The 17,330-nt window shown below is 39.1% G+C and overlaps 1 protein-coding gene across 22 annotated transcripts in view; it reads right to left on the minus strand.

Moving 5' to 3' along the window:
- TCF4 (transcription factor 4) overlaps positions 1 to 17,330 on the minus strand; it is a 355,096-nt gene that overhangs the window by 27,764 nt on the left and 310,002 nt on the right. For 17 of the 22 annotated variants that reach the window (XM_041739349.1, XM_041739357.1, XM_041739358.1 and 14 more), the window contains 4 exons: positions 13,971 to 14,103; positions 6,071 to 6,138; positions 4,837 to 4,915; positions 2,242 to 2,318 (listed from right to left, as the gene is read on the minus strand). In XM_041739349.1, coding sequence (XP_041595283.1) covers positions 2,242 to 2,318; positions 4,837 to 4,915; positions 6,071 to 6,138; positions 13,971 to 14,103 — 357 coding nt within the window. The remainder of the gene's footprint in view (positions 1 to 2,241; positions 2,319 to 4,836; positions 4,916 to 6,070; positions 6,139 to 13,970; positions 14,104 to 17,330) is intronic. The other 5 variants (XM_041739369.1, XM_041739355.1, XM_041739351.1 and 2 more) reach the window with 1 other exon arrangement.

Consider the following 17,330-nt stretch of genomic DNA (forward strand, 5'->3'; position numbering starts at 1 on the left):
AATTTCTTATTGCGTACTATCTATTTTTACCAGTGTTTCTTGCTTTCTATCTGTTATTACCAGCCCTTGTGTGTGTGTGTGTGTGTGTGTGTGTGTGTAGAGGGGAGTGGGAACTCAAAATGGACACAGAAAAAAACATTACAAAAACTCTGTCAACCCAAGTGGTATGAGATTTCAAGACTGAAGAATCACAAAGATGTGAATTAATTGTTCACCAGGGCCCTCCAGTTGATTCCAAAGCCCTTACTCTGTATAAAATTCACTACCTTATGTAATTAAATTATACAATTCAAAACCAACTGAATTTTTTTTTTCATTCCTGCCAGTGGGATCCAGTTTTCTTCAACTAGAGAAGGCCTAGACTATAGTTTTTGATGAAGAAAAAGCACACATAGGTGTGTATTCACTTTTTTCAGTATGACCCATGATAGCCAGTAAACATCTGCATACCCCTCTGCCGTGTGCATTTTAAAACATGCTATTTCACTGGCTCTTCATTCTCCATGTGTAAGGCAAGCAGGGAAGACATTAAATCCCTACCATATAGATGTGCAAATCAGGCTCAAAGAAATGAAGTATTAGTTACTCGGTGTCACAGCGCCAGGAAATGGTACAGTTAGGGTTGAATCGAAGTCTCTGGACTTCAGATCTAGTGCCTCTCTGTACTAGATCATGCTACAACCTCCTTCGATTTCCAACGGGCTGTGCAAACAGATGTATGAGCTCTACTGCATGAGTAAAAAACATTTCTAATTTTCTATACCGACAAAAGGAATGTGTGCCTAATACAGTCAAGTCTACGGTATAGAAAACGTTCTGATTTGGTGGGCTTTGTTGTTAGGGGGTCTCCCCTAAGCTCCTAGCTGTTACTGATGCAATCTTTGAAAAGGTGCGAAACTTCCTCGAGTCTATACATTATAATTTATAGAAATGGGAATAATACACACTTCCAAGTGTGAATGTGAGCACTGAAAAGAAGTAATGTGTGTGCCTATCACCCCTTCTGGCTCACAGCTTCCTGGTGGAGAGAGCAGTTTCTGTTTGTGAGTCCCCTTGTGAGCGCTGAGTATTCAGAGAACTGAGCTCTAGTTCATAACTATGAACCGAGTCTGTACGGTTCTATAGTGGGACATGACCTAGTTTTGATACATGGGTTCCAGAGAATAATTGATGCAGGTAAACACTTAGGACAACTGTGGATTACATGGGTGTGGGCTGCGGATTACTTAGTTAACGTAGGCAAGGCGCTAGTGTATACGTTGTCTTCCCTCTGGTTGCCTTTAATGGCTCAGATGCATAGCTGGATGATCCCACACTATGCCAAGGAAGACCACAACCAAGGGAGACACCTACTTTAGTACATCCATTTTTAGATTTTCCTTAATTTAAACAGTAAGCCACCAAAAGGGAAGAAAGGAAATTCTGAACTGCTGACAAGTCATTCAATTAGATAGATGGATGAGTCAAGGTCTCTTCCATGTTCTATCTCAAAATATGGATGAAAAGAGGGAAACCCACCCCTGAAGGACTTAAGAGTTCCTTGTTGCTACTTCTCCCCGTTTGATTCATACCCGGACCAAAGGCGGCTCAGAGTGGCGTGATTTCATGCACATTGCCAGCCACATCCACCATGAGTTGACAAAGCCTAGAGTGTCAGACACTGAATCATCACAAGAGCGTTTATAATATTAATTAAACCCATGGAAAATTTCAGCTACTGGCTCCTGGAAGAGCAGACATTTAGTGATGTTACTAGAGTTCTAGAAGAACCAGAGTGAATGGGGAAACAGATAGTAGGCTTCGTATTCAGAGGTCAAGAGGAGAACTCCTATAAGCCTGCCACTCTGGAAAGAAAAGCAGAGGTATATTGAATCTTCAAGTGTTCCAGCCACGCAGCTTGGCTGGAACTCCAGCACTCTTGTATCAGGAAATCATTAACTCATTGCCAGGGATCCTTCCCAAAGATGGGATGGATGCTGCTATCTTTCCAGGATTTTTAATCTCTTACCTGGTCCTAGGTATTTGGAGCCCTGGGGCTTTACAGTGTAGTAGTATCTGGGGTATAATCTACAAACAGGAACAAATAGAGTCTAATAGCTCTGACTCTAACAAACTTGTGCGCTAAACACCAATCTGAAGTTTCTGTTAGTGAGATAAGCATCTCAGAAAGTGTAACTAGGTGCAAAAAAGAAGAACACAGTCACAAAATGGCTAGAGGAGAGATTAGCAGATGAGGCTTACCAAAGAGTGTAAGGGTCCTTCATAATTAGGAGATGATGAGGCCTGTCCTCCGTTTCTAGACCAAACAGCTGTGCCTGCTGGTATTAAAATGGAGATTCCAATGAAATCTATATGATCTGAAAACAATCTCGCAGATATTTTAAACAGTTCTTTTAGAAATCGCAATGCTGATTTTCCTTTGGAAAATTAAGATAAATACATGTAAACCTCCCATACAAGAATTCTGGGACAAGGAAGAAACATTTTCTATTTCAAACTTGACGGGGACTCAGAATTCTCTCAGGCTTCCTCCTAAAAGGGAACATTTAATTGGTTCTGAATTTTAGCTAGAGAAGGGTTCCTACTGCAGAAAAGAGATCACTATGTAGTCAAGGCACTTCTAAGAATGCAAAGGGGGATTCCATCATATCTTTGTGCAAGGCCAGTTTGCAGAGAGAACCAAAATTCTCTCACAATGAAGGACGGCATTGCTACTTGTTTTCAAAATGACCTTTAAGAAGGGATAAGCCTTCCAAACTTTTTGAGGGAATAAGATTAGTTGGCAGTGATCCACTAAACAGGAAATTTAAAAACTCAATATAACAACAATAATAAGTAGTTTCTTCTGAAGAAAAGAATTATTTTGGGATCCGTTAAACTGGATTCCTGCTACAATCTATATTACATGTCTAACCTACGAAACAAAAACCACTTTTACATATAAAATAAAGCATACTCTATGTGGAAACTAAGAAATAATTCAAGAAAGGGGAAAAATTTGTATGGTCTCACTGTAATCTCATGCCCTGGCATGGTTAGCATCTAAAAAAAAAAAAAATCCTTGCTTCCCGTCATTTCTGGGTGTGCATGTATGTGTATTTTTATGCTAAATAAAAGTAGGATATTTTGTTCAATTACTTTTAGTGATAGGATATGGACAGAACCAGCTATTTCCAGTGTGCAAATAGCAATTTGTCCCTCTATTTACGTCTTCTTAAAGTTCTCTCTTCTTAATATGTGGTCTTTTGTGGTACATTAGCAGGACCCCAAAAGTGGCCTGTTTCTGTGTCTTCCACACAGAGCATGCTGCTCAGGTTTTGGGTGTTGGTGACATTTTCTGGAATGATGTATGCATCATAACTGTCTTCTCCCATCATTAACCTAGAGGTGGAGTGGCAGGATGGCGAGCACTAGATTCTGGCCCGAGCTCTGCTACCGTCACTCATGCAGCCTCATGTACCTTTGTGGTACCCTTCCTGGGCCTCAGTACGCTCATCTGTAACATCAGAGCACCAGACTAAAACAGCTGTTCTCAAACTTTATTATGCTCCTGATCCCCCCCACCCCCCAATTATAAGATAGATGAAATTAGAGCTGCTTTGTTTGCAATGGGGAACTTGGAACTCTCCCGGCTCAGTCTCCCACACCACTTGCCTCGCTGGGCTCAACGCTATCTCTGTCTCTCTTTGGCTCTGGACATTGACACCGGTGATCATTTTCCGGAGCCTAACTGCAAGAAGACTGGCCCAGGAGTATGTAATAATCCTGAACTTTCTGTTCTTTTTCTGTCAAGGGAATGTTGCATGGCTGTTCCATGATCCTCTCAGTATCATCTCTGTGTCCTTTCAGTTTCAATTCTGCCCATTGGTCCCTGTGGACTTGACGGTTCAGCCACCCTTCTCTATTCTGTGACATCCTCCACCCCATGTCAACAGAGGCTCAGAAAAGCCTGAGATTCCATCCCACCTAAGCCATGGCCATCGCCTGTGAAAGCTTCGTGCAGTCCAAAACCGCCTACTCTCTACCAGGGAACCCAGTTTATGATGGGCCATGTGAATGGTGCATGCAGGGAATAACAGAGAGATTGAGGCAGCAGCCTTTAGGCAAGCAACTCCCCTATAAATTACAGTAAGGTCAGGTTTCAATCAGGTACAGATGCAATTCAGTTTCTTTTTTAGAAACCACCTGTCCTCTTTCCCAAGAACAGAGACATGCACCAGATAGGGCCTTCTGGAAGCATTTATACTAGAAGGGCAATGCGCCTCTTAAATGGACCTCTGAAAAGTGAAACATTTTACTCACATAATTCAACAACTTATAGTTTTACTATTTGAAGCCATATTTGAAGTCATTCTAATTTGTTATATTTTAAAGGCAAATATCCCATTTTACTTCACATTCTTACTTCTCAATTTATTTACAAAATTATAGTTCTCCTCAATCATGCCAGTGAGGTGGACTTTAAGAAGGAAATGCAGAAAGTCTAAATTTTATATTCATATTCCTGATTGTATTAACTGGGGTTTCTCATCTTTGGTGTCTTATTAGAATATATTATTCTGTTGACTATTTTCTACAGAGTTAAGAAAAGTTTAAGAAGTTTTCCATATGCCTATGTATTCTATAAACATCTAATTTCTAAGAAGAATTTTGGATGTAAATGGCTATACTTTCATATGGCAGTGGAAAAGACAAATCTTTCCATTTTTCTGTTTGGAAATGTTATGTTTTAAGCTTTTAGAGGGAAGCAGTTTCCACCTGCCAGATCAGGAAGTACAAGAGGGAAATCATTCTCATAAACTGGTACCATGATCGGGTTGGATTTAGGTACAGTACCTGAGAGAGAAGGAGGAGAGCCAACAGGAGTTGAAGGGTTTGATGAAAAGCTGTTGTTAGTGTGATCTGGAGAATAGATCTTAAAACAGCGGGGAGAAAAAAAAAACACCCTCATTTATTAGGAATAAAGAATCAACAATTTTTAAATGACAAAGTGTCATTGCAGTTCATCTAAAAATTGCAAGTCATAAAATACATGTAACAATTGACTCTAGTACTAATATTCTAAAATGAAAAAATTAACAATTTCTTTAGTTTTTCAAAATAAGAATTCTGAGCTCATGTAAGGTGGTGGGGAGTATACTGGACTAGGGTCCGTACTCCTTTCTCTCCCATGTCCTACCATGGCCCCGTGGCCATGAGTAAGCCACATGAAGACCCTAAGCCCCCATTTCTTCCTCCATCAAACAGGTTAGACAACACCATCTCTACGATCTTTGTCCAATTCCTTCTCCACCATAATTTTTTTTTTTTTCTCCACCATAATTAAGGCATTTAAGGTCAAGGCTTTAGATGCCCAGATTAAGTATAAACTTCTACTCAGGTCACAATGCTAACTCAAACTTATTTTATGCTCCCAATGGGAAGGAGAAACCAACCAAAGAGACAAAATGTTAGAATAACAAATCTCCATTTACAATTGTAAATAATCCTGTCTAGCTTTTGAAGAGAATCCCAGGCATTCACCCTCACGCAAATGGAGTGTGCTACTTCGTCACTAGTGAACATGCAAGAAATGATAAATTCTAGCCTCCCGGCAGTGGACAAAGAAACGGAGTCCCCGGGTGCCAATTATGTGACAATTTTTCACAGACCTCAGGTATGGTCGTTTTTGTTTTTTCTCCTAAGTGCCTTTCCCAAAGTGTTTTAGAATTGCCCCCCTCACCGCAAAGTCAGTCTTAGCTGGTCAATGAGCACCGTACGATTTTAGAGAAAAATAAGAAATCAAGGTAGAAAATCTATGCACCAAAAGGCCCTGACACTATCCACTAAGCCATAATGGAGGACTGCTTGGTGCCACTGTGGGGACCCCAGCTGGAAGGCTCAGCCATTCCCTGGAAGCGTCAGAGTACCCTCCTCAAATTTTTTCAGTAATCATTCTGCGAGAAAGCTAGCATTTCCAGAAATCAAAGCGATTTGCCATTCATTTTCTCCAATTCCAAATGTCCACTTCTGATTAAAGTTCACCCTTCCACAATGGTACATATGAAGCCCAAAGTCAATATTTCCTCACCGAAGCAAGTGCTTTCCCCAGAGCATCTCCAGTCTGGGAGCTGCCTGCTGCCCCGCTTCCTCTATTTGCTGCAAAAACAAAAGGCAGAATATGAAAAACCAGGCAGTGAGACGTCTAACAATTTTCTATTCCTGGTCCATTTACTCACAATTTAATTGCATTTTTAATGCTAATTACAACACATTAATCTTTAATTAGCATTAATTTGTTTGCTGAGGTAGATGTCAAATATATTCATGTTACTTTTTTTGCAGATAAAATATAAACCTGACACCTTGGTTTAAAGATGAAGCGTTTCAGTTGCCAGTGCTTGCCCCCTTCTTGCCCACGAGTAGTTAGTGGAGGACGGTGGGCAGCAAGCGTGAAGGCACACGAGGTTCACTGCTAAGAAGTGTGTACTACATTCAGGCCTCCCAAGTCCTCAAAGTTCGCCTTTTCTATCTCAGAGGGTCAACTGAATCGCCTTCTCAAGTAATTTACGCCTGCTTTCCATCTTTTCAAAAATTTGATACATAGCAAAGCGAGGTGCTCCTCTCGGTAAAATAAAACAGAAAGACTATGATGTCTGGCTTCCTGGGAGAGAAGATACTTTTAATATTTTAAGTTCCCCGTATTCTCCACATACTCAAGTCAGTGTTCACATTAAAAAAAAAAAATCTGAACTGCTACGCTACCAGAAATCAACATGATCTCCAATTCCAGAGATAAAATGAGTCTATGTATTCACCAGTGATCTGTGTCATCCTAAACGGTGGTATTTTTAACTACAAAATAGATGAATGGAGGCCTGCTACTCTACGCTGTAGTTTCTGGCATTCGAAGTCTGGAATTCAAAGTCAGCTCTGTTGAACAGTATTAATACAACCTCTAACGACATTTGGCATGTGACATTGATTAAGGCTTGAACATCAGCAAATAAACCTAGTAGTTAAATAAAACCTATTAAACTCCATGGAGGCATCTTTCACTATTTTGTGAAATAAAGAAAGGAAATCTTAAGGCAACTAATTAAAAGGAGAACTTTGTTGCACACAACATAATTAAAAAAAAATTTCCAGCCCTAACTTTGATCCTAGGAAGCACACTTGCTGACAAATATGTCATCTGCTTCTAGGTCTATAAAATGGAGTAGTGGGGTCAGATGTCAAGAGGTTGAATTCTCTGCTTCTCTAGGTTATAATTTCATTCTCCTGACCTCTGCTTAGTATAGTTAAATTATGCTTGCTATTTTTATATATTTATATGGTGGGTATGTCAGTTCAATAATCTTTTGAGGTGTGCTTTATTTGGTTAACAAAACCCATACATGGCCATATTCATTTGTTAATAACTAAAACTGAAAGAAAACTAGTATGTGATAAAAGGAACACAACCACCTTCTGAGAAAACTATTCTGTTTTATATCACAAGTTCATAATACTAAAAGTATATCGGTTATTAGTACTAAGGATGATACGTATAAGTGCATCTTTGAAATGAAGGTCAGACACACAATTGAGCTAGTTGGAACTCACAGGTGCCACTAATCTTAAAAATACTTAAATATAAGAGATAGCTGAAAATATATCCCGTGTGAAAATGAAAATTTCTGCATTGAAGAGTTCTTTAAAAATGAAAGAAAAATTCTAAAGAGAAAATACAGAGAACACTAACATTTTTTTCAGCACGTACTACGATGGTATTTGGGGGCAATTAGACACATTTTTTTCCCCTAGAAGCGATATTATCACAGATACCTAAAAATTAGATTTGTCAAACAAATTTGTGAGCTGCTTGATTAGAAAACAGATCTTTGTGAAATGGAATTTCAGAACCACGTCGGAAAAAATATTATATTCTCTAACAAAAAACCTAAAGCAAACAAGACAAGACAGTGCTTCAATTAGAGAGAAAATTTGCTACAGTAGTGGCTTTCAAAAGATTAAATCTTCCTTTGAACAACTTTAACATGAGGATGACGAATTTTTCAAAATTTATTTTCATAAAAACCAACAGAAAGATTTTAGGGACATTTAAAAAATAAATTATATGCACAGCATAAAATCACACTTTAGGAGAGACAAGATAAGAGCGTTATGATTACTTTTGTACTACACCTTGCCAACTAAACTTTCTATTAGTGCCTGTTCTTATAGAGGGAGATACTGGGACTCAGGAAGTAGAATAAAAACTAGAATCGACTTCTTACCTCATGTTGTCATGAGAATGTTTCAGAAAACTCCAAAGGCTACTCATGGAAGCCACTGATAAGAACAGACTACTTTTTCACATGAAGCCTTTCTACCTTGCAGCAGCTGGAAGGCCAAACCCAAGGGTTTAAATTTCAAAGCAGTTTACTGGGGCCAATTTGCCCTTTCAGTTGGAATGCCTTTTGTTCTGTTCCAGGAAATGTTGGAGAAGACACATTTCCAAGCCCCTAAACACGTTAAGCGACATGGGTCCTTCTCTTAAAGATTTCTCTTTTTGTGGGACTCCTATGTCAAAAGGCATAAATAATCAGAAAGCGAACCGAAATTCTCAAATGGCATAAGTTTTTTTTTTTTTTTATCCTGAGTAGTAATGGGTCGTGTTTGGCAAAACACACTTCTAATCAAACTTTGTGCTCATCGGGTCCACATTATGGCTTTCATGTGATAGGACTCGACTTACTATTCCAGTTTTTGTCAATTCATATTATTAGAAACTGCCAAAATGCTCACGTATAATAGGAATAGTAATAAAAAGTACTGCACCTACTAAGTAAAGACTGGACCGATTTCTTGTTATTTTAGCTCTCATCAATTTCTCGTGCCCAAGAAAACACACACACACACACACACACACACACTCACACAAAATCAGTCTCTAAAGCGGTAAGGTAAATATGAATACAAGATGAGCAGTTATTAAAAGGAACTGCAATTTTGTAGGAGGATTTGAGACTGCCAGCCCCTTAAGCATTATTCAGATGGTTTGAACACAGGTGCGGCTGCTGGCTAGAAGATGGAGCAGAAAGAAGGGTCTGTATCTTCGGTTTCATGTGGGACCACCCTTGGTCTCACTCTCAGCTTTCTGGAAACAGCAATCAATTCCTATTAGAACACACCCTCATCAAAACACCAGGATGAGTGGTGTCTGGGGACTGGCTACTGAAAATCAGAATTTGGAAAATGTGTTATCCCTTTATGTACCCCCATAACCTCAGGCTGGGAATGTTGTGAAGATATAAAAGGAATAAGAAGTATAATGCATACTGTATTTGTCTGAGAGTTGATGACTGCTTTAAAATTTAAGGGTTTTTGAACTGTGTCCAAGTGACCCTCGTGTTATTAAACTATTAGAAATAGCAAAATGGTTCTAAAATGAACCATGGAGTTCATGTCTATAAAGATGACAAAAGGAGGAATATCTCCAGCACCCCTACTACACACGATTTTAGAATAAAGACTCAAAAATAGGCTACAATGTACTAATTTTTAGCAGGAGGGATTCCTAGGAATTCAAAGGGGGGAGTTGGGTCCCATGACCATGTGCAGGAAATGGATGAGAAGACTTAAATCAAACTGGTTTATTGTTCTCCGTTGGTGGTCTTTGTAACTAAGATACCATGTCACTGCTGGATAAAATCCATATTACTCTTACACTCTGTGCCTGTTCATCACCCAACTGTATTTGAAGGCTCAAGATTCTTAGAAAAGACAAAGTGAATATTATGTGACTACTCTAATAATAAAATTACTGTGAAACCAAGTCCTCAGGGGGAAATGGACATAATGTTTCTACTAGAAAAGCCACATACTAAAATGCATCATGTCATACAAACATGTCATTAGAAGTGAAAGTTGTAAGCCAGATTAATTCAGGAACCAGATAGATATTCCAGGGTAATCTTTAGCATATGTTGCACTAAATCAATCTTGGTAGTCTGTTCCTTCAACACTGTTTGCTTTGAGGTTTAAAAACATGGGAAGTACCATGCATTAGGAAGCAGGCCAGTTAAAGACTAATGGAACAATAATAGTTATTATAACCATTATGTTAGTTTTATGCCCAATTCCCTCCGAGAGGAAGGGAGAGTGTGTAGTCCCAAACAATCAGGGGTCACACCCTGGGAACGTATACAAATGGTGTCTCCCATGGGGAACTGGAGCACTCTTGTCCTTGAGTAATATCAGGGGACCGTGCCAGGCGAGGCAGTACTCTCAAGCCTTTTGGCCCAGAAGACATATTGGACGTTATAGGTAAGAAGGAAATATGTAGATAGCAAAATATATATGGCTGCATCCTCCAGATATTTCCATCCTCTATAAGCTGGCATCTAGTCACTCACGACACTTCCTCTGCGTGCATGCTGGCATGTAGAGGCCCTGCCCTGGACAGCTTCTGATATATGGCCAGGAATACTGCACTGAAAGGGTTTTAGGAATATAGTTCAAAGGCTCTGATGGTGGTAATTCTGGAAGCCCCTGGACTTAGCTCTTCTCTTTAACTGGGTACTATACCTGCTGAACTAGTGAGAATCCATGTTGTGTTCCATGCATTATATTCATAGAATTCCAAGGAGCTTACTAGGCCCTTCCAATTCAGAAATGTCAAATGCAACCTCCAGAGTTTGCTGGCAAGGCTTCAGAGGAAAGTAGTGGACTCTATGCCCCAAGTAAAATAAATTACACTTCTTTTGAAAATCCATGGATGAGTTTGTCCTTCTTAAGCATTTCTCAAAAAATGGTATTGGGCATTAAAGAGCAAAAGCAAACAAAACAAGAAACAGTCATCACTCTGCCCAAACAAGTCATCCGACGCCTCGGTGAGCATCTGCCATCTTTGAAATGCACAGGCCAGAATGGAGGCAAGGGAGCTGATTCCAGGGGGTCCCCTTCTGATGGTTCTAAGCTTGCATCTCACTCCATGTGCATTTTGTCGTTCTATGATCAGTTCAGGATATTCACCGACTGCCAGGAGGACACATTATAACAGGAAGCTCAGAGGTGGGGTAATGATCTCCTCCTGAACTGAAAAAAGCAGCTTCCTAAGACATCAATGCAATTTATGAAAAGATTGCACCGCCTTGCACTTTTTCACCAAGAAAACTTTAAAAAATGTGATGTCCATGTGTTAGTGCTTGAACCCCATTCTTACAGCATTAGTAGTGCTTACAGTCATTTTCTACAGAATCATGTGTGTAATCTCAAACATGTGTCAGGCTATGTGTTCCCTATTTACCAATTATTTAATTAGCTCTGTTTGTTCTTTGAGATAGAGGCAATGTAATATTTCTTTATTTCCTGCATTTCAGAATGAGTGAGTATATGCCAAATATTTTCAAAAGTCTACAGATGTATCCTATTAATCCATACTGTTTGTTAGGGAAGTATCACTAACATTAGAAGGGAAATCTTCTCTTCTTGTTATACAGACATGCGGCCATTCCTGACTTCTACCACACTCTAAAAATCGACCCAAAGCCTAAGAAAATTGAAGTGGAAATAAACATGAGCTACTCGACAGCGTGCAATATTAAGGCTTATTATCATATTTAAATTTTCCTCTGTATTTCAATGTAAGGAATTGGAGGACGTATTATTTTAAGAAAGAACATTCCAGAATATTCTCCCTTAACAAAATCCTAAAGTCTAACTACATTTATGCAAGTTAATAAAGGTCTGTTCCTCCAAAAAACTGAATTACCATGTACATTTGTTTCCTGAGAAGATTATAAAGCTTTCTCACATTCTGCTAATAGATTTTGACAAGTATACTCATGATCATGGGCTAATTTATATAATAAAGTTATTCTTAAAAACCCTTTTCTGGGTTCCAGAAATCTCATACTTTCCCCTTTAAAATTATGGCTCTTTTATTATTGTTGAGACCCTCCCTCCTCTTTAAACAGGGCCCTGTGGTGTATATAACAAGTTCACTCCGTCTTTAGTGTGTGGTTGAGCCTGTTAGCATGCAGAAGTCACCTACTGCTCCCTTGCCGCCCAGACCAAATGAAGGACAGCAGACATTCCTGTTCATCCACAGGCTAATGATGAGTCAACTATCTTAAATAAAGCAAATCTCATTCCCACTGAGACTTGTGGGCATCCTAACCACAGCTCATAGAGAATGATTATTCCATTTCAAAATATCTCTTTCTTCCCAAGTTGGGGTACCTCTCTCCCAGAAAGACTGTTTTGTAGACCAATCAACAAATTTTTTTTCAAACAATGCCCAAGCATGTTTTCCTCAACTCGAGCTTTTGCTCCACCTTTATACCTTCCTAAAAAAGAAAATTACTCAAACCACAAGTAGACAGGAAATCTGCCGTGTAAGAGGATGAATGACCGGTCATCCTTCTTTATAACGAGACCTCATGACTGCAGAAAGGGGCTTTCCATTTGTCAAACCACATTGAAGTGAAATATGCTTTTCTCACCCTTTCAGTTCTGCACTTCTTTCTTTCTTCTTGTTTTTCAAATCTGCCAAAACTGCATTGATAGCCAACCCAACTTCCCCATGTGACCTCTGTCCACTCCTCTCCAAGGTCAAACTGATGCAACACATTTGTAAATGCTTTGTTATGAAAAGTTACGAAAATGGAAACTCTTGTAAATTTGCTTCTTACTGAGACATGATAGTGAAGGGCTGCGAGGTGGCTCATCTCAAGTGTGAAATACATTACTGAATAAGCAGGGAGTGTATTATCTAGGCAGAATTATATTTGCAACATTTCAAAGCACATCTCTTCCCTTTCATCAAAAACTCTCCCACATAAGTGATTCACACCACTTTCCTAACTCCTATGGACTCTCTAAAGAAAATGAAAAACTGCAGAGAGCTAAGGGGAATAAACAGTAGGATTATTGTCACACATTCTTCTCTCTAAAACATACAGCTAATGTTCTCTTCTCATCGGGGGCCCACTGGAAGAAATCATGAGGCCAAGCAAGGTGTGAGTTTGAGCTAGGACCAGAACAGTGGCGACCAGCGAAGTCTAAGGTTTTAACAAGACCCCAGTACATCGGGCTGTGTGATTCCTATGAACGGCAAAGTTGTTAAAGGCAGATTCAGAAGGGGGTGGCTCCCTCCTCCCCAGCCTGGACTCTTTCCTCTGGGGGCAGTCGGACACCTGCCTAGCTCCTCCCTCCAGGAGGGAGTCCTGGTGGGAGGAATCATCTGTCTGGAGAGAGAATCACAATGGACATCATGAGAAACTAGAGGATGATGGTTTAGTTCACTGGGAAGCAGCACTCTGCTTGGGCCTCAATTCATTAGTAAACCTGCTTGAGAAATGGCAGTGAATCATTTCTGGCCCTGATGCCCATGCATTGCCTCTGCAATAAGTAACCAAATGCTTCTTCCCCTCTGAAGGATTCCATGATGCCACATTCTCCAGCAGGTGAAGCCATCTAGTTATTAATAACCCGCATGAATTTCACAGGAACTAGTCTTTGGAAGGCTCTGGTATGTCATGGTTAAGAGCTTAGCACGGTGACTAGATTTGGGAAGTGGTCAATAACTACTACTGAGCTAACTTGCCCCTATCTGACTAGTCTTCAGTGGTTTGTCTTATAAAAGTTCACTTTGCTCAGAAAGTGTGAGAAGCAAGGTAGTTTCAGTCTATTTAAACCTTTGTTTCATCTAATAACTCACAATGAACCAAGTAGCCAAATATCAGTTTCTTGTGACCAAAAAAGTGATTATAGATAAGCCAATGACTATATCTGTTTAGATGTTTAGATTGAACTAACAATACATGTTAGTTCATGTATTTTCTTTTCTTTTTCTTTTTTTTTTTAGTTCATGTATTTTCATTCAGTTATGTGACAAATATTCATTGCCTGATTGCTATTCAATTATGAAGAGAAAAAAAGAGGTCCTCTTAGTAAACCCTGACCTTGATGGTAGGGTCAGAATCGACATTTCTATGACTCACCCATTATACTGTCTGTCCCGTTGGCAGGAGGTGTACAGGAAGAGGTGCTGTAATGGTTTGTGCCACTACGGTGGAAAGTGGACATCGGAGGAAGACTGGAATTGATGTCTGCTGAGGAGTGTGATGGATAGCTCTGTAGCAAAAAGCAAAAAAAAAAAAAAAAAAAAAAAAAAGGTTAGGTTTCTAATACTCCTTTTGGAACTCTTCATTTTGCAACGGAGACAGCCTTTAGAATTTCAAAATATCCAAGAATACATCTTGCTTAGATCTGACAGCTTTCATTTTTCACATAATAAAATACAAAGACACATAGTTGGTTTGGGTTTGCATCAAATGCAGAAGAGTACAATGGCAATATAGGACAGTGAGAAAAGATCACAATCTCTAAATCTAACAATTACTGCTTAAAAGTATCTCTGAGTGTCAGCAACATAAAAGATCATCTCTATTGTAATTTTTTGGTGTGAACTATTGATCAAGTAAGAAAGATTCCATGATACAATGAATAAAACAATATTGTGACCTGTGGGGTTGACATTACACTTTATCCTGGACTTTCAGACACTAAATGGCAAAGAGCAGCCAGTCTTAAATCCTCCTCCTACAAAACTGGGCCACCTTTCTGAATTCTAGAATGAACAGAATGGTCAATTAAAAACTTAAAAAGTAACAATGATTAAGTATCTCTCTAAAGCATCAATATGTAAAGCCTTAAATCAACAACTATTTTGAATTACACTGGAATGAATGAACTCAGAAGCACTGATTTGAGTTTTCTTTATGTGTCCTCTTCATTAGCAATCTTCTAGATACCTGACTATGAAGAAAGAACATCTTTACAGAATCATAGGTTTTAAGGTTTGGCTTTGAGTTAAATTATTATTCTAAGTTGGCCAAATACGTTGCTTTTCTTGGGATATATCACAGTGCCCGTAAGATAGCAAATTAGTTGCTACCAATCCATCTGCTTGGGAATGAGCAGATCACTAACAGGGACCAAAAGATATCGAGCTATTTTCATTCTCAAGATAAAAAAGTAGCTTTAAAAAGTTGTTCTTATAGGTATTTGAATGTGTTACAGACATGTAAAACTATTTTGGCTAAAACTGATTTTTTCTTACATGTACTATATATTAATCAACTATGGATCTTTATTAGATCACTAGTGGAGATTCGATTAAAATTAGAGATCGAATATGATGCTAAAAGTCAAGGGTGCTTAAAGCCCAGGCATTTATTCATAGGAGTGAAACCCTGGTGTCTTGGTATTTCTGTATTAATTCTGTGAGGCCCATCTTGTGTTCCACCTCTTCCTTTAGTATTCCTTCCTACTTCCAACTCTTGCACAATCTCTTCTCTCTGAATCCCTAATGTGCTCACATTCTGCATTGTGCCATTTGACAATTATATGCTGCCTGTCATTGCTTTCTCTTTCAGGGACATTTCTACCTATACTGTAAACTCTTTAAGGGAAGGGAATAGAGCATAGACTTCTGCATCCCACAACTTATGGCTGAGTGCTGAACACATAATTATTCTATATCCTCAATGAACCACTGGCTATTGGTCGGCGTTTAATAAATAGTGGATTGCAATACTACTTAATTGAGAGAGAACTAAACGGTCTAGAAAATGAACCTACATTCTGCCAATGACATGGTGGATGTCTTTGCCAATATGACCCCTATGCACTAGAAATAGTCCAACTGAAAGGTCAACTTCAGTGAAAAAAGTTGAGATGAAACCCTTAAATCTTTCCAACTTCCCAAGAATGCCTTTCAAACCTTTTAATTTCATGGACCTCTGTGCTTGACCAAAAAATTCCAAGCAGTCCACAAATTTTTTTTCCAAAAAAACAAAGATAGAATGGGCCCATTCCCTACTACAGCTAATCCATAAGACTGGATGAGCCACGGACACCAGACTTAGAACAACGATTTCTGCTTGACAGCTAAACACTATAATAAAGTAGAGAAAGAGAAACTGAATATAGAAGGAAACTGAAAGAAAGAGATGGTTTAGCTTCATTTCTACATAGTGCTAATTCTGTGTTGAGTTTCTGAAGAATAGAGAAACTGTATATAAATCAGTCCCAGATATGCAAACACCAAAACAGAGGAAAAGAATTTTGAAAAATACTTATATGACTCTATAATCACAGAGTGGAACAGGAAAAAGATTTCCACATCAGGGAGGACTTCTAGACACTTTTAATATGGTGCAAAATGAGCAGTAATTCAGGGTTTAATAGACAGAGGAATAATACTGAGTTTAGAGAATGACAAGAAAAGTTCTTCCCTGAAAATTTTAATGGGGAAACCAATGCAATCCACGTCATTTTTAGAGACTCACAGAAAATAGGATGCTGAAAGAAGTTAATGAGATTTATAGCCACATTATTTTATAAGGAAAAGTATCTTGAAAACTACTGTCACTCAGAGATGTAATAAATACACTCCAGAGAATATCACTGGTGTGTGAAGTATGTCTCTTTTAGAGTACTTAGGAACCAATGATGAGAGATCCCCTCAGCCTCTCTTCCTCCGGGTCCTGATACTTCCTGCCCTGCTTGCTACACATGGAATGGGGAGTTTGAGAAAGTATAATGGCTTTACATGCCCACTATTTAATTATTTTTACTGATGCCCAATTATAGCATATTTGCAGCCTACTGACAGAGTAATGAGTATTGAAAATGTTTCTATTTGTGATATTTTTATCAGCCTATGGGCTGATAATTCAAGGATTAGAAAACACAGGAATTGGTGGCACATACCAACAAAAAAAATCATGCTTTGGGCTCAGGCAAGATTTCACAACTTTGGCACCATTAAAGTTTTGTGCCAGATGATTCTTTGCTGTGGGGGGCTCTCCTACGCACTGTAGTGTGTTTACCAGCATCCCTGGCTTCTATACGCTGGATTCCAGTAGGGCTTACCAGCTGTAACATCCAAGAACATCTTCGGACTTTTCCAAATGTTTCCTGAGGGGGTAAAATCACACCTGGCTGAGAATCACTGGGGTAAGGGTTTATGTTACAAGAAAAGGACTTCTTTTATAATAAAACTTCAGACTCCTAGGACTATTTTCAACGTGTGGTGCAAAGACCATGCCTAAACCATGCCAGGCAGGGATGTTACCTGCTTCTAAACAGAACTCTGCCAACATTAAGTCTTCTACAACAATCCATTCCAAAGCTTAACCACAAACTCCATTCTTCAGAGTGATTCTGTGTGTACACCTGTGACATCAGAGTGATTAGCTGTGGGATTGTGTTGTAGAAGCTGAAGCTGTAAAGGGGGATTTAAAGAAGCAAAATTGGTGACTTGACAGTTGCTACTGAAATGTGTAGGTTTTAGG

This window comes from Vulpes lagopus, chromosome 24, assembly GCF_018345385.1.
Source record: "Vulpes lagopus strain Blue_001 chromosome 24, ASM1834538v1, whole genome shotgun sequence".
Taxonomy (NCBI): Eukaryota; Metazoa; Chordata; class Mammalia; order Carnivora; family Canidae; genus Vulpes; species Vulpes lagopus.